General features: G+C 46.1%; 1 protein-coding gene across 1 annotated transcript in view; it reads left to right on the top strand.

The window, feature by feature from the left end:
- The window catches only part of GPR20 (G protein-coupled receptor 20), a 198,143-nt gene extending 185,941 nt beyond the window's left edge, over positions 1 to 12,202 (top strand). The window contains exon 2 of the mRNA XM_069621711.1: positions 9,258 to 12,202. Within this exon, the coding sequence (XP_069477812.1) occupies positions 9,276 to 10,340 (1,065 nt within the window). The 5' untranslated portion in view covers positions 9,258 to 9,275 and the 3' untranslated portion in view covers positions 10,341 to 12,202. The remainder of the gene's footprint in view (positions 1 to 9,257) is intronic.
- Positions 12,203 to 22,836: the final 10,634 nt, after the last annotated feature.

Raw genomic sequence — 22,836 nt, 5'->3', positions numbered from 1 at the left:
CCTTTTCTACGCGTTAATTAATTTCTCCTGGTGTGCAGGCTCCTCTCCTTTGCTGGTCCGCTGTCTTTGTATCTTGGATGTCTTGCAGTATGACACCGGGGCCTGCTGCCTGCAGCTTCGATTCGGCTTCTGTGGCCTCTTTTCCCCTGCACTTCTTTGTTGTGAAGCCACCCTCTTCTCTACTGTGTTCTGCCATGGTGCTGTCCTAGCAGATAAGGAGGTGCTGAGAGGGTGCCTGCCTGTACATTCACTGGCGCCCGGAGGGTGTTGGGGTCGGCCTCCTTTTCTCAGACCATCAGGTCTCAGGCCTTCTACCTCTACTAGGGTTGGGGCATGTCTTTAGAACAGTGAACTTAGTTGTGCAGACTACTGGGTAGTCACCAATTTGTTAGGTTTTATAGTATCCTGGTTCTCTCCATCCCTCTGTCATTTTAGGTTGGGTACTTACCTCTGGCAGAGGGGCCACATATAGACATTGGGGTTAGGGGTCCTTGTTTAGGCATTACTGTTTTTTATAATATGCTGGTATTTTTTTATTGTATGGTGGTGACTTTATGAAAGTATAGGTTTTTCAGTATATCATTGGTGTGTAATTTCTAGAGCTGTGTTTGGACTAATTGTCCCTGTGTGAGTCGGCCTACTGGCCCTACCTGAGAGTTAAACCTTGTTGCTCTGTCTACCCTATCCTTATTTGCGAGAGGTTTGGCTTCCCTTTCTTGTCAGGTGTTTTAGCCTTCCACCTGTTGTTAGTTGTTGTAGCATCCTGAACAGAGCCCGGTTCAAACACGTCCTTTGCACCTGCCCATTAAATGCACCGCCCCAACTGGGCCACACAACCTCAAATGCTTGCGCTGTATCTCCCCCGTGTGCTACCTCCACTTCACCACTGGTGCGCTTACTTGTAAGCTTTGCTAGCTCCCTCTTTTTCTTTCTCTATTTTCATCTCGCTATCTCTCACTGTATCTTCCTCCCTCTCCCCCATCGATCTACCAGTAAAGTTACAGGAACTATAGGTAATTTGATGTAATGTCTCTAAATGCTACACATTATGCAAGCGCCCTGTAACTAAGTCGTCCATCCATGTAACAGCGCCACGATGCCCGCGGGCTGTTTTTACGCTTTATAAATGCAAAAAATGAATAAATAAATAAGTAAAATACAGCCCAGGCAGGGGCAGTGCAAGCTTGCCACACATGAAAAACTGGTACAACTTAGCAGCGGCAGTGCACGCTCTCCTGCAAGCAGAGCAGTTCCAGGCAGGAGCCACACAAGACTCCCTCCACCGCACAGAGCGCTACCACAGCGGGGTCGAAGCAAGCGCTGCTCAAGTGCATTCCGCACAGGAGGGGCAGCACGAGATTTCCCCACAGCAGCATGATTTCTGCACAGGTTGGGGATGTGCAAGCTATCCACACATGTGCAATATGTGCAGGTCGGGTGGAGGCAGTACAAGCTTCCCTGAAATGCTGCAAAACATGCACCGCCTAGTTCCCGCCACATGCAAGCTCCACCGCATGCTGCAGACTAGATTGAGTAGAGCTGGAGCAATGCACTTTCTGGGTAGGGCGCAGAAGGGTTGCTATGTGCTTTTCTTGCAAGTGCTGCTAGTATGCAACCTCCCTTTACATTAAACTGTTCAAGCAACTATTATACAAGCTTCCCTCAAGTGCACACCAGGTTCATTCAGCAGAGCAGGGACAGTGCAGGTGTTTCTAAAAATAGAATGGTTTCTGTACAGGCAAGTTCGGTGCAATCGTCCCACACATGTAGTCTGTGTACATCTCAAATAGAGGTAGTGCAGGTTTTCCTTCTATGCTCCAGAAATGGTGCAGTCTGGGCGGGGCCAATCCACATGCCACAGAACAGGCACAGAATTGGACAGTAGCAATGTACTGATAATGTTTGACAGTACATAAAATATCACCCATTGTGTCACTAAACTCACCTTGCACAGATCTGTATGCTTTACATTCAGTAATTGATGAGTATTTATGTTTTTAGTATGCTTCTTTAATAAGAATACATTGGGCCTCATTACAACCATGGCGGCCTGGGAACTACGGTATCAGTAAGCATGCCGGTACCGTAGCTCCTGGACCGCCATACTACGTGCTCTGCTCGCGGGTGCCGTTTAAGCCACCAGGTTTTTCCTGGCGGGTGTAACAGCACCCGCGAGCAGAGCATGTCGGAAGCACCGGCACAACTCTGAATGTGCCGGTGCATCCGACGTCCCCATCCCCATTCTGCCGCTGTGGGGCAGAATGGGGATCGGGACGTCCTTGATTCCGGCACCCGCAAATGGGCAATTACCGGTTCCGCAGAGCTCGGCATGACCCGGATCGTTCCCATTCACGGGTGCCGGAAAAAATGCAACTCTGGCGGCACCTTTGACGTTTTTAACGGCACGGCTACCGCCGAGTTGTAATGAGGCCCATTTTGTTTTATCAGTATTTCTCCCACTTTGTTTGTGTGATCAAATGGCTAGTGCATAATAATTCCTAGCTGCCTGTAGGTTTCTCGCACCTCCTGTGTGTCTAAGAGAGGGGTAGCTTTTGACTCTCTGCTTTTTTCTTTGTTACTTATTTACCCTCTAGAGTCAGGCTCCCCGACAACAAAAAATGGGGTCACCGCCCTATATATTTTTCTACAGAAGTGGTTGGGGCAGTGCAATTTCCACTAGGGTGCAATTGGCAGTGCTTCTACAATGCAAGCATATTCCACTTTTACAAGCATGTGATGCACCGTTAGACATGTACAGTGGTGTTGCTAGTACTGGAAAAGTTCTGGCGCTAAGCTTATGTCGGGGCTGGTCGGGACTCAGGGCTAGATAGCCCTTTGGTTGTAGCACCTGAGCTTCTATCCAGGGCAGCAACAAAAAGACCCGGGGCAGGCTATAGCCTCCTTATGACCCCTCTAGCAATGCTTCTGGACATGCAGTACAGGTACAGCATAGGTACAAGTAGTTCAAGCTTCCCTCCCATGCAGATGAGGTATAGCGGGAAGGTGCAAGCTTCTCTAATATGAAGAACAGATATAGCCTGAGCAAAGGTAGTGTGACCTATACTCACACACAGAATGGTTATGGCACTGACAGCGAGCAGTGCAAGCTTCCCTCGCATGGATTTGAGGTACATCAGGGAGGTGCAAGCTTCTTTAACAGGTAGAGCAGGTATAGAAAGAGCAGTCTGAGCTTTCCTCACATACAGAATGGGTATAGGACAGGCAGCGGGCAGTGCAAGCTTCCCCCGCATGCAGATAAGGTATAGCGGAATGTGCAAGCTTCTCTAACATACAGAACAGATATATCATGAGCAAGGGCAATGTGAGCTATCTTCACATGTAGAATGGGTATGGTACAAGTAGTGAGCAGTGCAGACCTCCTTCACAAGAAGAGAATGTGCATTGGAACAGTTCAAGTTCCTCTTAAATGAGGAAAGAATGTAGCAATTTAAGTGTCCGTCACCTGTTGCAGTACATGTGAAAAAAAAACAGGCAGTGCAGATTCCTCACATTTTCCGGGTATGTATAAGCAAGAACACTGCAAGCTTCAGAAGCTTAACTGGTACATCACAAGCAGGGACAATATAAGCTTCTATTCCAAGAATAACCTATTATTACAGTATGTATTGAGCAGAAGCCTAGCTTCGGGAAGCACAGGAGCACTTTACAATCTGCTAACAGGGGAGGGTGGGCAATTGGCTATGTGGGGAAGACAGTGGGGAAGACAATGGGTAGCAGGTCACTGAGACTCAGGTAGTGAGGGAAGTGCAGGGTGTGTGGACCTAGGTGTTAAGGAGGAGCCATTCCTTGAATAGGAAAGTCTTGTGCTTGTTCCTGAACTCTATAAAAGAGGTTTGATGGTGAAGAGCTTCCAGAGTCTTGGAGCGTAGACAGAGAAGGCCTGTCTTCTGGTTCTTTCCTTCCTACCACTGTCGTCATTCATGTCTGCATATTCCAGTTTTTCTGGTGGATTACAGGCTTCAGGAGATGCTGAGTTTCTCAGTGATGTAGCTGGGGAACTTCAGTCTTGTAGGTGATGCGACAGGATTTGAAGATTATACAGGCTTGCGGAGGGAGCCAGTGCAGTTCGATGAGGGTTTAGATGACTTGGTTGAATTGCAGAGTCCTTTAATTAGTCTGGTTGCAGCATTCAGGAGACATTTCATGGGTGCCACGGTAGTCGCCGGAAGGCCTTCCGAAAGGGCATTGCCACCATTCAGGTGGGAGACGACCAAGGCTTGCACTACAGATCTGAAGTTGTTTTCTGGGATGAAAGGCTTGATTTTCTGCAGGAGAGAACGTTGGTACCAAGCTGTTTGTGTCTCCCTTGCTATGTGCTGTTTGAACGTGAAGTGTCTGCCAATGTAGAACCCAAGGGGCTTGGCAAGGGTCAGTTGGGGTGTGAATCCCTGGAGGTTCATAGCAGAGAGACAGGTCTGGATGTCAGGGTGTTAGGTGTTGTTGGTCAGCAGTAGGAATTCAGTCTTGGAGGGTTTCAGCTTCAGGGAAGCACTGGGCATCCAGGACTGGATCATTGTGAGACAGGCCTTGAGCCTGAGTATGTCTTCGAAGGAGGATATCCTGAAGTAGATCTTTGTGTTATCTGTGTATTGGTGAATATGGATGGTGTGTGGAGTGGAGGGTTACAAGTGGTTCTATGTAACGATTAAAGATCACAGGGGACAGGATGGATCCTTGCAGGACTCCACAGGTGATGGGTAGAGTTGGTGATATGGAAGAATACCTTTGTACAAACTGTTGGCAGGGTTTCAACCAGCTGAGGTTGATCTCGCTGATCCCCATGCAGAGATGTAGATTGTCAGTGAGTGTCTCATGGTCTACTGTGTCAAATGCTGCTGAGAGATCAAGGAGAACTAGGAGGAAACAATGGCCATCATCGAGGATTTGAAGGGCATCGTCGGTCACCTTGATGGTAGCTGTTTCTGTGCTGCATCTGGGTCTGAATGTAATAGAAGGGACTGCCCTACTAGTGGAAGGACTAAGGGCTATAAATATATACACAAGGAGGCGTCCTGCCACTCAATGTTTACAACATCTCGTCATTCATAGATGTCAGAAGCTATTTAGAGAGTATAATAGCTTTGAATATTTTGCTCTTGGCACCCAGTCTCAAGGCTGTTTTGCGTTTGCAAGATCAGTCTACAAGCATACACGAATACACCTCGTTCTCTTCCAAACCGCTTTCTTTAATTGGCTGTCAGTTAACTTTCTACTTTTTTTACTTTTTACTTTTTTCTTTTTTGTGTACCACATAAACAGTACAATGAGTGTACAAAATGTTGTGTTCTTAGTTCAGAAAAATACATATATACATCCAAATATTCAATGAATACCAGACAATACTATGTGAGGTGTGAAGACTGTCAATTTGATTCCGAGATGGTCTAGTGTATGCATTATTCACATTTGCAAACAAAATACACCAAAAACAATTAATCATGTTCTAATTGTGTGATTCTGTGACACAGGGCCTATGCATGTGTCCTTGTTTAAAACCTAACATAGGTTGAAAAACAGAAAAAGAGAGGTGACAAATCCATCTGGGTCTGTAGCCAGATTAGTAGGACTTAAGGAGGTTATTGACTTTGAGGTGTTGGAGGAGTTGTGGGTCTACTGCTCTCTGAAGATCTTACCTAGAAAGGGAAGATGGGTAATGGGGTGGTAGCTGCTGAGATCATCATGGTCCAGTGTTGGTTTCTTAGGTAGCAGGAGTATTTGTCAGGTCTTGAGGTCTTGAGGGTCGAGGGGAAGGTGCCTTGACTTAGGGATTTGGTGATGATTGTCAGGTAAGGGAGGAGTGCTTCAGTCAAATAGCTCTTGAGTAAGGAGGCAGGGAGGATGTCATCCGCATACGATGTGTCAGTGAGGTCTACCTTCGTTAGTGTCTTGAAAGTTGCCCAGGTAGTTGTGGTTTGATAGATGGGATCTGTAGTGTGCTGTCAGTTGTGGCATTAGTGTATATGTGTTGGCAGATCATGTTGATCTTGTTGATGAAGAAAGAGTTGATGGCCATGGATGTTTCGGTGGAGTGTGCTATGGGTTGGTCAGGCAGAGGGTTGATGCAGTGTTTGATGGCTTTGATGGTTTTGAGGAGGGCTCTGCTTTCAATGTACACCTTGACTATGGTAGTAGTAGTTGGCCTTGGTAGTATTGATAAGTCGCATGCATGTTGCACTGAGTTCCTAGACCTGGCGAGGTTAGATGCACTGTAGGATTTTCGCCAATTCCTTTCTTGTTTTCCGATGGTTTGTTTGTTGTGATTGAGTTCTTGAGATTTACCTTGTTTCATTTATTGAGGAAGAGCTGCTCAAGAAGAGCACACTCCACCAGGGTTTTCAAGGTTTATGCTTGAGGGTGCACTGTTTCATTGGGATATGGCGGGTGATGTTGTCTGTGAGGGTGGTGTTCAGTTCTTGGAGAATTGAGTTGCAGTCCTGGTTCATCAGACATACATCAGCCCATGTGAGGTGGAGTTTGGTGAGGTCTTCTTTGAGAGTCCCCACTGGGAAGTTCTTGAAGGATCTGAAGGTCTTGATTACATGGTTTCCAATGGGTTTGCTTGAGAGGTAATAGGAGAGCTGTGAGGAAGGGTGGGTAGTGTGGTGGTGACGCGGATGAGGATATTAGCTTTCCTGAAAATGGATTCTTCTGTGTGCTGTGTGAGGTTCAGTGTGTTGAGTAGGCAGTGGAGATCTTTCTTCATTGACTTGGTTGATGGGTTGCAGGGATGTTGAAGTCACTGAGGAAGATATTGGTGGCATGCATTGAGAGACATGGTGGTGACCATGTCTGTGACGTCTTCGATGAAGGAGATGTTGGGCATGGGTAGCCTGTAGATGGGAATAAAAGTGACTGTGTCCATTGGGGAGAGCGGGAAGTGGCAGGATAGGTTTTCGAAAAAGCCAATGGTGGCAACTTCCAATTGGGTTCATGACCATGATCCCTTGGCAATGATGGTGAGGCCTCCACTGAGCTTGTTTGGTCAGTCTTGTTGTAGAATTCTGTAGGGGTGAGGACATCTAGGATGCTGGTGGAGGTGCATGTCATCTAGGTCTCAGTAATGAAGATGGCATCCAAGTCATGTGTGGTGATAAGGTCGGCGATGTCAGCTGCATGGTTGATTGCAGCGTGGACATTGGCGAGCATCATTTTTCGTGTAATGGTGGAGGATGGAGTGGTGACGGGGTGTGTGGTGACATGGGTGAGGTTGCTGCGATGCGGTGTCCATGATGTTGCTGGTGAGCAGCGTGGTTGGCAATGAGTGGTGATTGTGGGAATGGGCTGTTGGGAGAGAGGAGTGAAACACATATTCAAGGGAGCTTACCTGATGTTAAGAGGGATTGGTTTCTGGGCCTGGGTCCTCCCGGTCGGTCCGAACAGGTCCAAACAGGTCCCTTTTCTTCGTCTGCCCTTCACTTCGGATGCACAGGCGAGGGATGTCCTTGATATAAGAGTTAAGAGCAGAAAAGAAGAGTCAAGGCTTAGAAGGAGGGTGAGGCTTAGGCTACGTGACCTAGATCCACTTGCACCTGCTCATCAACTGGTCAGATTGGACAGTGTTCTGAGGCCCCATCATGTATTCCCAGCAGCTCTTCCTCAATAAATGAAACAAGGTAAATCCAAAGTCCCCACCCCACATCGTATGGGATTTTCCTATCTGCAGCAGCCCCCAACAAATCTGGATGGTCTTTGGATCAGATGAACACACAGCCAAGCCAACGACGATGCAAATCCACCTACTGCTCCTGACCGCCACTGAAACACGTAGGCGCATCTGGCCATTTCCAATTAAGTTTGCGTCTCTTACTGGAAGGAATGCTAAGGGAGATAGGGACGGGTATTTATGTCTGTCCGGCGGCTGACCAGTGAGTGATGTGTGCATTATTAGCCGAGTGTTCAGCAATTGCAGAAAGAATTGAAAGTTTGGGCATGGGGTGTTCTCTGGCGTGGTGTCCTGGGTGTGACTGACCTTTCTTCCCACCTCCGCAAAGTTATATCTCACCCACATGTGATGCATTTCACATCATTGGCAACTAGTGGGCAATCTCAGGCTCTGAGTCCTACGGTTTATAGTCATTTAGTCGAAAAAAATAATGTTGAAAGTCAAAATAAAGAAAAAAGTCGAATTTCTTTTTCAATACGTTTTTTTTCGAAATGGGGGGTTTCCACACCAACCCCCATTTTTGTCTATTTTTTTTTTTATTTAACCCCTTTTTTTAACTTACCGAACCCAAAAAATACATATAAATAAAAAAAAAATACATTCGACTTTTTTTAAAAAAAAATTTTCGACATTTTTGTCATTCGACTCCTTTTTCGACTATTTGACTGACCACCGATTCCTACACCTTCTGTTGCTGTATGTAAATCAATACTAGTATCCTCCTGTCCACCTCGATTGGTGAATGCGAAAATTAGCCCGGCCACTTCCCGAAGTCAGTGGGTGGGAAAATCCCAAATGCCAGAGATAAAGGATAAAACTACAAGAGAATACTTCATGGATCGAAGACATGGTATCATTGCTAATATAGAGAAGCCAGGAGGGAAAGAATCTAGAGAGGCTCTCAGTAATAAAATATTGGCATGGCTTTGCCAGACAACAGGGCCCGACATTGTTAGAACTTCTGGTTTTACGCAGGTTCGAGGTGCATGACTGGTGTACCCAGAAGAACAGGCATTGTGTTTTGGGGGAATGTGGGACCAGTCATTTGCCACTTTTCCCAAGCATGTGCCAACATCTGCCGAAGGGCTCCTCGAACTTGAGACTGGTAGTCGACTTGAAGGAGGTCTAATCATCTATACAGAAATGTCTCACTCTAGTGTTATTAGGATTATTTGTAACTGTTAGCTGTCTTCTGATTTTAATGTGTGCATATATTGTTTCCACGTTCTTGTTTCATATTTGGGTGTTTGTTATTCTGTGTTAGCACTCTGAGGCCTTTGGGTGTTTGTGGTAGAGTGCATTCATGAAAGCTTTCTGCCAGCCTGCCAAACTCACACTCCACTGCATTCTCATCTTCAAAACAAAGGACATAGATGAGCAAACAGTTGCAGGTCTGTCACCCATTCCAAAAGCTGCCCTAGACAAGTTACTAGGTTACCTATCCCTTTAACGGGCCCTGGGAAACACTTTCCTATTTAGTTCCTCTTAATTGAAACCTTAATCTGAATCTAGGATAATATCTGTACTCAGAAAAAATAAAAAAGTTTCATCTATTTATCTGTTTGTTTTTCAGGTGATTGAACGGTCAAGCATGCAGTCTACCACCACTGAAAAGCCTGATTTCTCCAAAATGACGCAAGCTGTGCAACAAAACAGCACCCCTTGTCCTTTCTTAAACAACCTGGACCACCTGGACACTGCACTGTACAATACCTTTTACAAGCTGTGGATCACTCTGATGGTGGTCAACTCCATTATCTTCTTTGTGGGCATTGTGTTGAACAGTTTGGCCATCTACGTGTTCTGTTTTCGGACCAAGAATAAAACGACTTCTGTCATCTATACGATCAACCTAGTCATCACCGATTTATTAGTTGGCTTTTCTTTGCCAACACGCATCATTATGTACTACAGTGCAGGGGAATGTGAAACATGTTCCTTCGTACACATCTTCAGCTACTTTGTGAACATGTACTGCAGTATCCTCTTCCTCACGTGCATCTGTGTTGACCGCTACTTGGCCATCGTGCAAGTGGAGGCCTCGCGGAAGTGGAGGAACCCCAACTTTGCTAAGGGAATGTGTGTTTTTATCTGGCTCTTCGCCATTGTCGTGACGTTCTCCATTCTCACGTCGGCCATTAACGTTGCCTCTTGCTGCCTCTTCCAGCTTTTTGTCCTGACGGTCTTCGAGTACTTCCTTCCGCTCATCATAATCACCTTCTTCACCATCAGGATCATGTGTGCCCTGTCCAAGTCGAGCCTCATGCACCAAAGCCGAGAGCGGCGAATGAGGGCCGTGCAGCTTCTCACCACGGTGCTCATCATCTTCACCATCTGTTTTACCCCATTCCATGTCAGTCAGGTGGCCATCTGTGCCAAGCCCGAAACGCCCCGCGATGTTAGCCTCATTGTCTACCATGTTACAGTGACCCTGAGCAGCCTCAACAGTTGTATGGATCCTATTGTGTACTGTTTCGTCACCAACAACTTTCAGTCAACCGTTAAAAACATCTTCAGAAAATATGAGCGGGAGCAAACTAGCGCAGATATTATCAGTATGCACAAGAGTTCAAAGGGCTCGGGCACAATAACCGCCATCTCAAACATAATAGGTTCCCCACTGAACATTCCTTTACCCAATAATGCCCAGATATAGCCAGTTTGTGGTCACTATCATGGCTTCCTATACAGTGCAGCAAGGTGCAACAAAATGGCTGCCGCATGGACAAGGGCAATTTCCTTACTGCAAAAACTCAGTCTTTGGTGGCCTTGCTGACTGTTTGAAAAGGAGATGCCACACGTGAATTTAACCCTAGTGAATGGGAATCCATGCACCAACCGCAAGAACCAGTACGGTATAATAATGAACAGGTGCCGCGGGTCCAGACAAAAGAAAAGTGTGTCCATTTTTTCCGAAAACTCTTTGCGTCATTGTCATAAGAAGGTACAATGCCCTGCGGTGTCACGTGCTAAAAGAAGGAGGACAGCTTGATGAAATCCACATCTATGTTTAACAATGTGCTGCTTCATCTGGGACAAATTCCAGGGTCTGGAATACTCTGCCATGGTGGCCAGCAGTGCACTTATGGTGCACTTGTGGTGCATCGTGGTGCATACTGTTAATGATAGTAAAGAAATCCAGCACTGTATCATCAACCTACAGCCTAAAGTCCAAAGCCAGTTGCTCGGACAGCAAAGAACTTGAAATTGCTAAAAATATGGCATTTTAATCCCATGCAATCAATGTGGGCCATCACTTTTTAGGGTCTGAAGTCTGAAATATCTATTGATTTCATAGTTTCTATGTAAGATAATGCGGAAAGACTTGGATTCCGAATTAATGTGGATTGGAAATGATTTCAGACCCTTTTTACTGGCATTACAGAGAACTAACTTGGAAAAAACATGGCCCTAAGGGACAATGAAGAGGAAAAAGGCAGCCATCTTCAATTTAGATGTCAAAATCACTTTCCATGGCAAGCCACTAAATATGGTATGTCAAGTGGGAAGAGGGACAGCGTTGACTTCAGACCTGCATATGACCGTACCTAAGAGGTTGTATGCGTGGAAGAAGGTTGTTACTTGCTAGAGGTTCATTCTTGAGGTTCATAAGGATGGCTACTAGGTGGCGCTGTGACATGTGTGGTGTGTTCACTGAAATGGCCTATTCTACTCCTACAGTACAGGCAGAAGGGTCAACACACCATACATGTAGCATTGATGTTATTTGGGAAGCATGCCACAATGCTGCAAACACTGGATGTCAGACTGCACTACTGATGTTTGCCAAACAGAGTGAAAGGCAAAAGTGGTTGTATGTATCCTTAAATATTGTCTGTCTTGGGTTGATAAAGGGATGCATTACAAAGTAGAGCTACTCTATATAAGACAATGACAATTGTGCGATATTGAGCTACAAAGCAAGCTTTTCAACTTATTTGCATTCCCACGCTGCATTGCTTTGTGACTCTGAACAGGTGTACTTCCAGGGATGGCTACTAGGTGGCACCACGTGTGTTCTGTTAACTGACATGACCCACTCTGCTCTTACATCACAGATAGAAGAATGTGTTCTTGCATTTTGTAAACCCACCATAATACTAATGTTTACTAGAGGATAGGCAGATTTTCTGGGAATAACAGAGTGAACAATGCCAATAGGTGCAAGTCATACCATCAACAGTATGACTATTGCAGCAATATCATGCTTCTATGACATCCCCAAAGCAGAATCAAGACACATCCAAAGTAACTTTACGATATTGTCAATAATGGACTAACAAGGTTCATATATTCTTTACTAACACTTTTGTTCTAACTGTGTGTCACAAATAAATGAAAGGGCATTTCAGATATGAGAGTGGGGTTTAGTTCTGCCTGTTAAAGTACTAAAAGGGAACAAAGTGGACCCAGGGTTTGTTTCGATCACAAATAAATTATTTTCAGGTAAATAAAAGTTTTGTAAAATATGTTCAAGTAATAAAATGTATACATTGCAATGGGCCAGTCTATATTGGATGCCACCGACTACTTCATTTGTAAGCAATCACCACCAACCCTTTAGATATGTACTGGCATGCATCAGACAGAATTATTATAGGACGAATAAATGGAAATAATAACACACTTACAATAATGTCACATTTAATATAACACATATTGACAGATTCGTTTGCTTCTAGACAATACAAAAAATAGGTGTTAATATCACCAAATGTAATGGTGCTCAATGTAATAATATCGGGAAGGATTCAATTGCAAGGTGTTACTGCTGGAGTGAGCTGCCTTGGATCCATTCAGCGTGAATACATTGTGCACCGCTGAGTTATGTAGAATGAACACCTGTTGGGATAGTGGTTGGAAGTGGACGCAGTCCAGCATGAAGCATAGTACATACCACGATTCTTACTATTATCATCATAAGACTCCGAAAAGAATTGGATCAGATATGGTCCTGCGGATACACGGTTGCAAGAAACGAGCTCACTCAAAATGTTCTACCTTAGAGACTGATAACTGTTATCATCTTGATGATCATGATAGTCCATTTGATGGTCAGTCCTTAGAAAAGAGGATACACTCTTGAAACCTGTAACTTGCTCCAAGACCCAAGCAGGATCAATTTTCCTTTGATTCCGGAAAGACATGAAGATCATCTAATATTCTTCACCAACACCACAGTCTTGTACTTTTTTCCCCTGCCGAAATACACATCGCTTATCTTGCTACAGGCAAGTGCTAGAATATAATAGGGACAACTTTTTTCTCAAGGAGGACCATTAAGGTAAGCGGCTGAGGGGGAAGCAGACGATGAGCATTTAAACCGAGAAGATTTCAGAACCTTAAGGAGTATAGACCATGGTCGACCTTTGTAACAGGTTATGTCTACGCAAAATCAGGCACCTCAAGCAATATCATAAATATAGTGTGTCTATTGGTTAATCACCTACAGGCGTAAGTAACATAGCAGGCTGCGTGTTTCCTTCTTAACCCGCGTCCTAAAGGATGCTGACTGAAGTAAACTGAAGATGCCTAAGCTCTGCTTCACTGTCGTGTCAGCTGGTTGGTCAGTTTCCTTTCAACATCATTAGAGTGCCGCTGTAGTTTAGGATACATAATCCTTTAGATGGGAAAATGAGAAAACGTGTTCCTCTGTTATTAAGTTCATCCAATTTGACAAGCAATTCATCTGTACACAACTCAAAATGTGGAGACTTTTCATTGATGCTTTCGTGCAAAGAAAGAATGTTGAATAATAGCGGTTTTTGCATTGGACGTTCCGAGATAATCTCCATTTTGGGTCAGATATCTCAAAATTGTTCACTTCGATTTGCAAGCTTTTTGGCACATGTACCTGGAACTGGTGTACGCCATAAAACATTTGAAGCTCAGATCAGCCAATCTCTATCTTTTGGGGAGTCTAGCTCAGAGAACAATTAATAGCACAAAATAATTATTTGTGTGCACACACATAGCATCCTCATGGCGAAACCTATTTACTTCTTAAGCATGCATTTGTCTTTTCAGTAAATGATTAACAAAGTAGTCAATGAACGCTAAAAACACATTCTATTCAATATATATTCCCAGTAAAATGAACAAGCATTGGCAAAGCTAATGGGCCTGGATTCAAAGATAGCGAGGGTCCACTTTTGTGTGAAACACCCACAGGGTACAAAGGGCTTGTCCTCTACATTTGCAGACCCAGACCGGTTGGTTTTGCCAATGCTTGTGAATGTAGATTTTCTACTGAAGGTATTTCCCAATGCTTACACTTTATCATGTGTTCCAGGTTGCTAAGCTCCCCTCAGGATCTGCAGATTTGCTTGTAATTTTAATTTCATTGACAAGCAGCTGTCTTGCATGCTTCAGAAATCAGCCAGGTCGGATTTTTCAAATCCATAAAGCTACGTTGTTCAGATTCTAAAAGTCTGCTTTCAGAAGGTAAATCGTGCTATGGTTTCAAGCAGGGTAGTTTCCGAACAGTTGGATAGAGTGGGCTCAGTGGCGTAACACAAGATGTGGGGGCCCCCCTGCGAGCCATGCTGAGGGGGCCCCCCAAGTCAGCAACAAATCAAGAGTCGCACCACACTCTGGGCCAGTCTAGATTATCACACTTGCGCAATACGCACAAACGTGCTGCTGAACGGATATGCCGCACACTGCACTAGGAGAAAGATATACATATGTGTTTTAATATAACATACAGCACACTGTCTGAGAAAAATTGGCTAAAAAGCCAGAGTGTTTGCAATTGTATTGTAGGGTAACACCAATCCAATAGATGCAAGTCACCAACAGAGCACAGGAACATTAAAGCTTTGCTATTAAAAATGGCATGTCACAATGAAAACATGTCCAACTGGCTGCACAAGGTAGACCAGTGTCGACATGTAATAACAATATAGTAAAGCTTGCCAGGCCACATTTAGACATATCTAGACTGGTTGCACCAAAATGGCAGTCGAAGCAATAACACTCATCAAGAATAGAACACACATTCAAGCCTGCGTCTCTGTGGCCTCTAACAGCATGGCCAAACTCTTTCAAATCTGAAAAGAACTGGTCAATCCTGTTGCAGTCTTTATGTCTCCTATTCCATCCCAGGCCCTCTGTATGGCTCTGTCATCTCACTTCTACGCTAAAACTCAGGACATCCTGTCCTCCATCTCCTCTTCCTCTCCCTCTTCCTCTCTCGGCCCCACTTTGGCCATCTCTACCTCTCTTCCTCCTTTCTCCTCTTTCTCTCTGACAACACCTGACAAGGTTTCTAGACAAATCTATGAAAGTGTCATCCAGCCTTGACTGATTTCTGTATTCACTCTTTCCCCTCTCCCGTTAAGCACTCCCTTATACACCCACTTCTCAAGAAGCTTTCTGCCGATCCTGCCTGCCCGGCAAACTATTGTCCAATCTCCATCACCCCTTTCCTGGGCAAACTGTTGGAAAAGCTGGCCATCTTCCAGTTTACTCTCCACACAGAATCTGTTGGTTGTCTCCATGACCATCAGTCTGGCTTCAGTTCCAGAGACACGGAAACTGCTGTCCTGAACACCTGTGAAGTTCTGCTCTCTAACCTTGATTCCAGCATTCCTTCTGTCCTCATCCTCCTTGGTCTTTCCTGTGCTTTCGACACGGTCAACCATTCCATCCTGATCAATCCTGATCAATCGACTCCATGAGAACCTGGGCATCACGGATCAGGCCCTTGAGTGGCTGACCTCCTTCCTCTCGGACTGCCCCTCCCAGGTCCAACTTAGTCCCTTTGTCCCTGCTCCATCCTCTCACTCTGGTTTTTCAACCTCTATGTGGTCTCTTTGGCCCACCTGATCGCTACATTCTCCTCTAACCTCCAGTGTTATGCGGATGACACTCCGCTTTCCTTCAGGCTCCCCTCAGACTCCTCTCATCTCTCGCTCATTCCCGACTGTCTGTCCGCGATTCAGGATTGGTGTGCCTCCAACTATCTCTCCCTTAATGTCAGTAAGATGGAGATCCTTCTCATTTGGACTCCTGCCCCTGCTTTCCCTCTCTCACTCTGGCCGCCCTCCTTGGGCCCTCTTCCTTCAACATTCTGTGAGGCAAACAACCTTGGTGTCTTCTTTGACTCCACTCTCTCTTTCTCTCTTCACATCTCAGACGTTGCCAAGAAGTCCCACTACCAGCTTCTCCTCCTCAAAGGGACTCTTCCCTTTCTCACTTTCCCCCAGAAGCTCACTGTCTGCAGAGCCCTGGTTCTCTCTAGGCTAGACTACTGCAACAGCCTCTTTCTCAATCTGCCTTCATCTACTATCCAGCCCCTGCAACTAATCCAGAAAAGGACTGCAAGACTTATCCTTGGCCTCAAGCACAGGGATCATATCTCTCCAGCCCTGAAATCTCTCCACTGGCGTCCAGTTGCTGCAAGTATCAAGTTCAAGACCCTTTGCATTGTCCACAAGGCTTTCTGGGCCCGGGGCCCGCACTACATCCAACGCTCTCTTCCAAAATATCTTCCTTCTCAAGCCATTTGCTCAGCTACCTACAACTTTCTAAGGGTTAGACGCTTCTCCAGGAAGAGAGTGGGGGTAGATCTCTCTCCTGTACAAGTGCCTCCTTCTGTAATAGCCTCCCTGCCCCTCTCAAGCTTTAGCAGACCACCTGAAGTTCTGGAAGAAGCTCAAAACGTTCCTCATCTCCTCTGCTTTCTCTCCCTCTCTCCACCGCTGGCCTACCTGACCTAACTGTCTGCTGTACCGGCTGGTTGCTTGGATACCTCAGAGTCTCACTGAGTCGAGACTCTTTCTTGATCAGTCACCCTTGCACTGCCTCTGGTCCTACCATGCACTTAGGGGCTGTAACTGTAACCCTACAGTCCCTTGTTCTCCTTGCACTACCCAGAGCTGTGCTGCCCTGACAGCACTTACTCAGAGCATTGCTGCCCTGTTTTTCCCCTCCCCTATCCCTTGCACTTCCCCGTCCCTTTCCCCTTGCGCTTCTCGCTATCGCACTTGCACGATCTGAATGACATAAGGCCTAGTAAGATCATTTGTCTTGTCTTCCCTCTATCTTCTATCCCTTGTCTTGTCGCGCCTAGAAACACTTGTGTGCAGGTGCGTTATAAATGATGTATATCATATGATTTGATCCCAGATGCCCAGAAAAATATACAATACTGCAGTAAGAAACGGCTGGCTGGCAGCACCCAAATGGCAGTCTAGCCAGGTAATTCACTTAGCAGGACTGCTTTATCATAAATGCCCCATTAAAAAAAGTCATACCAAACTGAGAAATGACTAGACTGGCTGCACCAAAATGCCTCTCTAGCCACTAATACCACATATCATGCCTGCCTAGCCTGGACATGGACAGCCATTATAATTTGTTGTATAATCTTGCCCCCCCCCACACATCCCCTCTCCCTCCCACCCCAACCTCCAAAATCAGCTCCTTGGCCCAGAGCTTACGGTTGAGGCTCCTTGCCTCATAGGTAAGTACTGGGATGAGGAAGAGTGGGACTAGGAGTAATGATGATTACAGGTAGCTAAATCAAGCATTACTTCCATGTACCTCTACCTCATCCCAGTACTTGTGTATGAGGCAGAGTGCCTTATACACAAGTACTGTCTCATACACACTGGGACGAGGAAGAATAGGAATAGGAGTAATGAAGATTACCAATAAGTAATCCAGGCATTAAACACAAGTATTTGTGCAACACCATTGAGTTGACTGGGATTCAGCACTCCCCCCCCCCTTGAAATGTTGGGCTATGTTGACCAGACCTGGCTGACCTTCAGAGCAATTGCCAGACAGAAAAGGACACACATGTTAAACGGCACCTGGGTTTCTCTGTTAACAAGAACCCACCAATTACTAACATAAAGCAATACACTGTTAGTACCTGCATTCAAATGCCTCATTTTTTAGGCAATTGAAATCGTGATGTGGGTTTAATACTTGCATGCCAGGGGAGTGATTGGAAGGGTAGAGAGGGAACAGGAGACCACTCATTCTCACAGCAGTCCATAAGTGGGTGCGTTAAACCTTAAAGGAGAGAGTTAACTGCTTGTAGCATTGAAGCTGCACTAGAATAGTCTCATAAAAATGCGTAAAGAAATTAGATGACCCAAACAAATAAGTTTTCCCCTCGCCCACTGCCCATGAAGTTGGCACCCCTCCCAACTTTTGAAGGGTTAGCCCCCGAAATGTAGGTTTTGTTGCGCCCCTGAACGCAAGCACACACACCATTCACCATATACACACACGCACACCTAGCCATCCATACATTTAAGTGTGCATTCTTTCACCGTACTGGCACACCCAGGCAGCCATCCATACATTTAAGTGTGCACCCTTTCACCATACAGGCACACCCAGGCAGCCACCCATAAAATTACGTGTGCACCCTTTCACCATACAGGCACACACACCCAGGCACCCACCCATACATTTAAGTGTGCACCCTTTCATCATACACTCGCACAGGCAGCCACCTATACATTTAAATGTGAACCCTTTCAACATACACTCACACACGCACACATCATGGGGTTGAGGGGAGCCCTAACACTTAAAAAAGAAATTGGGCCTCATTACAACTATGCCGGACTGTAAACAACGATGCTGGTAAACTCACCGGCACTGTTGTTTCAGGGCCGGCATATTACAGCTCTGCGGGCGGTTGCCGTCCTGGCCGGCAGGTCAGACCTGCCGAGCAGAACGGCACCCACCCGCATAGTTTTCACGGAAACACCGGCACCGTTGTTAACGGTGCCAGTGCTTCTGTGGTCCCCATTCCCATAGAGTCCGATAGGACTTTAGGGAAATGGGGACTTACCATTTGCCGGGCCTGACTTCCCAGACCGCCGGGGCTGTAATCCCCTGGTGTTACCGGGAAGTCGGGCGCCGGTAAATCATTACGGGTCTGGCGGCAACCTGCTGGTAGCAATGGCACGGTTGCCGCCAAATCCGTAATGAGGCCCATCGTTTCTTTTTGAAGTCACTCTGACTTCATAAAGAAATTATTTCTGTAACAGAAATAATTTCTTTATAAATGCAGAGGGAATTCAAAAAGAAAAAAAAGAAAAAACATTTTTTTCTACAAGTGGGGGCTGCGGGGGCCCCTGTTACGCCAATGAGTGGGCTCAGTGGATGCACAGCAGTAATGTGACAATAAAAATGGCCACCACAGGTTTGAAATGTTTTAATTGCCCGACCTGGAAAAGTTAGTTCCGTAAAATACACCAAAAAGAGGCATCACAAGCTGCATGAACAAAAATGACGCACAAACTGCACTTCCTCGACTCTCAGCAGCTTTGTAAAACTTCATGGACACATTTGCACAGGGCCGGTCTTTGCGTCAGGCAGCCTCTTGGGGTGCTGCACCAGCAGTCCACAGTGCCAGTGCTAGAATACACATGTAACACGTTCGTTTCCTAACATTATAAAAATGAATGTGCCTGTTCATTTTAATAATGTTAGGAAACGAACGTGTTACGCGTGTATTCTACCGCTGCAGGCTGTGGCCTCGGCTAGGGCAGTTTCAAATCCATTTGGTGCCCAGGGCGAAACTCAGGGAATGCGCACACCCCATCCCATGCACCACTCCCACCGCACCCCACGCTCCACTCCCACTGCACCCCGCGCACCACTCCCACCGCACCCCGCGCACCACTCCCACTGCACCCTGCGTGCCAATCCCAAACTACACCATTAAGGAACTTCTACCCAAAGTCAAACAGTCCGTCACACAAGGAATGAATTGCCATTTGCAACGGTGGGTCACTTTTTCACTGGTGCCAAGACAATTTTATGCCCCAGTCCCACTTAGGCTGCAGATAATGAGGACTGGGCACACCAAGAGACCATGAATATGGCACCAGATGCAGTATTTACAACCAACAAAGAACACAAGATGCTGAAGGGGGTTTGGAGGCAACCTAAGCCAAAAGGGCAATGACCAGGAGACACCAGAACCCAATAAACAATCACTTTAACATTTTTTGAATGGGAAACAAGTGTATGCTTTGATACAGTAAAGTCTTTACTGTTGTAAGGATACATGGACCAGGATTATTTATTTATTCATGCAATGTTTGTCAGGTACCTGCATATTTATTTATTCATGCAATGTGTGTTGGATACAGTTCTCCGACAAACATTGTATAAATAAATAAATTATCCATCTCCATGTAACCGACAAACATTGCCTAAATAAATAAAAGAACCTGTTTGTGGCTTAAAGAATATTTACTCAGCAATACTGGTCAAAACTATTATCCGCATAGTGAAGTAACTCATCACCAGTGCCACGGAAGTGGTATGAAGTGTAATTGATATATAGTTTGGAAAAGAAGCGGCATGAAAGAAATAGCGCTGCTTTAAACTATTATTTTGGCCATTTTCTGGGCTTGCAGGGACGCACCATGGACCCAAACGGGTATCCGTTTGCACCGTGTCGGGGCCCACGGTGCGTCCCTGCAAGGCACACCCACTCCCCACAGCCTACTGCACCTCTCCTCCCATCTCAATGCCAGCACGAAACCATTTAGTGACTAATGGGCCACCATTAGTAGTTTCCTGCCGGCATTGTGATGGAAGGGGCTGGTCTTAACTGCAGTGTTTTTATTGGTGTGCTTATGCCCCCCAACCCAAGTGGCACGAAGGTGGGCAGAGGGAGCCTCTGACTTCTGTAATGTCACGTAGTACTTTTGTACTACGTGACATTACAGTGGGAAGGGGCAGCACCAGCACCTGACCTGCGGAACTTTCTCCACGTCAATGCACCTCCCCACAAACTGGGGAATTCCATCCCCTCCAGAGGCTCCAGGGACTGGGGCAATTGCTCCACGGGCAGTTGCCCGTCTCGCCCGGGCCAAGAAACAGGCCTGGCCTCGGCCCTCAGGCAGGGCAGGGCAATTGGCAAATACATTTGTTGCTTTATTACCTTCCCCTGTCCGTGGGTGCCGCTGGCGCTGCTGGCGCCAGCCAGGCCCATGGGCGCATGTGCGGTGTGCCCCCCTTCAGGCTATGGGCGTGCACTGACACTGAACTGTGGATCGATTGGGGCTGGCTGGTGTTGTCGGCCCCGGCCATCACAGAAAAGAGGAGCAATTGGGTCACTAAATCCTGAAGTTGTTCCCATCACAAGCACACACTGCCAAGCAGCAGCAGAATCAGCAAATACAAACAGTTGACGCATCCTGCCCTCTCTGACTGGGCCTTGTTTCAGGAAATCTGGCAGTAACTACAGCCTGCCGAGGCAAGCACACTTCTTTCATCCTGCTCCCGTCCTCGCAGGTGAGGCCTATTGCTGCATAGGCATTTTATTTATTTTAAAATGGTATTGCAGAGATGACTGGGCCATCCAAGAACAGCCTCTGGAGGCCACAAAACTAGACACTCTTGTCAAGGCTCAAGTAGTCATGAAAAAGGAAGTGAGCACTGGTGGTGGACTCTCCTCAGGAGATCAAAAGGCCGGTTCTCGGAAAACCTGGGCAGAGTGTCACTGTCAGCAGATCTTAGACAGTTGCACATTCCAGCAGGGTTGGATTGGTCCGTCCGTTGGCCATTCGGCCCGTGGCCAGGCCAAAATCACGTCCATGGCGAGGCCCTTGGGGCCGGTACCACGCTTGTGCTGGTTTGGTGGTTACTACACCCCCCTAATTGCTGCTCCCGAGCATATTGTTCATCGTTCCCTCTTTCCTGGGCATGCACTGCTGACTTTATTTAAGTGCAAGAGTTTCATCCATTTCACTGTTCGCTCAGACTTGTCTTATACTCTTCTTTGTTGTTGTGCTTCTTTTGTTTGGAATAGTAATTCACGCTAGTCTAACGAGATAAACAAACACCTACACGAACGCGCCTTGTGAATGATGGTGTGAAGGATTTATGCAGGCGCTGGACCAAAAGCTGAGCGAAGTCTGCACAGCAGCTGGCTTGGGAAAGCGACTCAGCAACTACAGTAGAAACTGTCTCCGTGGTCGTTGGCCCGTCTTCCGTATAATGCAAATACCCAGACTTGCAGGATGCATGCTTCACTTTCTTTGTTCCATTGGGGGCGACATGCTGTAGCATCAATTCATGGCCTTTGAAATACCCTGGACGGTGCAGCTTCCGATCTCCTTTAACACAAACACTGGGAAATGGCCATGACTAGCTAACGCCACATTAATCGAAGCCAGGTCTCTAAAGAATGGTCCAAGTGTTGGGGAATCACCTGCTCACACTTTCTGTCATGTGACCAACTACTGCACAAAAGATGTATCAAAGCGTGGGGCTTTTGATGCCACCCATTTCTGCATTTGATACACCAGCAGCTAAACACACCCTAGCGAGGCAGCTTCTTCTGCATAGTCCATTTCTCTCCCAAGCTCGGGACAATGTACTTTACCATAATGGAGAATGTGAAAAGGCATAGGGCTGCAAGGCTGGGGGGTGAGGGTGGAGGGCAAAGCGCACTACGCTTGGGGTACACTGGAGATGCTTCCCCTGATACCCGCAGTACTCCAAGTCCCTTGAAATGAAATTCGTCTATACACTGCACAATGTGCAAGGGCCGCTGTTATTCAAGCAGCACGCGACTAGTAATTTGCATAAAGTAAACTTAATGAGTCCCAAGAAAAGGTTGCCTTCCACCCTTTAAGAATTGGGTTGTTTACGTTTTTATGTTGGGATGGTAGACATCGTTTTTCTTCGCGATCTTACATATCATGGTGCTGTCGGGAGCTAAAATGAGTGATCACGAAGGAAACATTTAAGAATTTTGAAAGTTCACGAGCATGAGCGAAACAAACCCCAATACCCGAACTGCCATTTTTCTGCCGCAGTAATGCACTGCAGTGTGTTTCAATGTAAAGTCCACATTGTAATGTCATAATTTTAGAACACCACCTCTCCAACATTAACATTGGGAGCTATGTTGAATTGTACATGCATGTCAACTCTCTGCATATGTTTAAAGTAGACTTTACAACTGACATGGAGTAGTGGTATTGTTTACGTGTGTCCCTCCTAAATATATTTAACTTCCCGTGAAATATTTGATGCAATACATATTATATAAATGCATGTATTTTAATGCTGAGATAGACGGGCTTGTACAGCTATCGGTGGGTATGTTGCAGGTGCTTGTTCTTGGAGGTTCGAGTAACACTGTTCAAGACCAGTTC

Source organism: Ambystoma mexicanum, chromosome 5q (assembly GCF_040938575.1).
Source record: "Ambystoma mexicanum isolate Mex_15411 chromosome 5q, UKY_AmexF1_1, whole genome shotgun sequence".
NCBI lineage: Eukaryota > Metazoa > Chordata > Amphibia > Caudata > Ambystomatidae > Ambystoma > Ambystoma mexicanum.
Note: the sequence above shows the minus strand (reverse complement) of the source record. Positions and strands in the feature narration are given on the sequence as shown.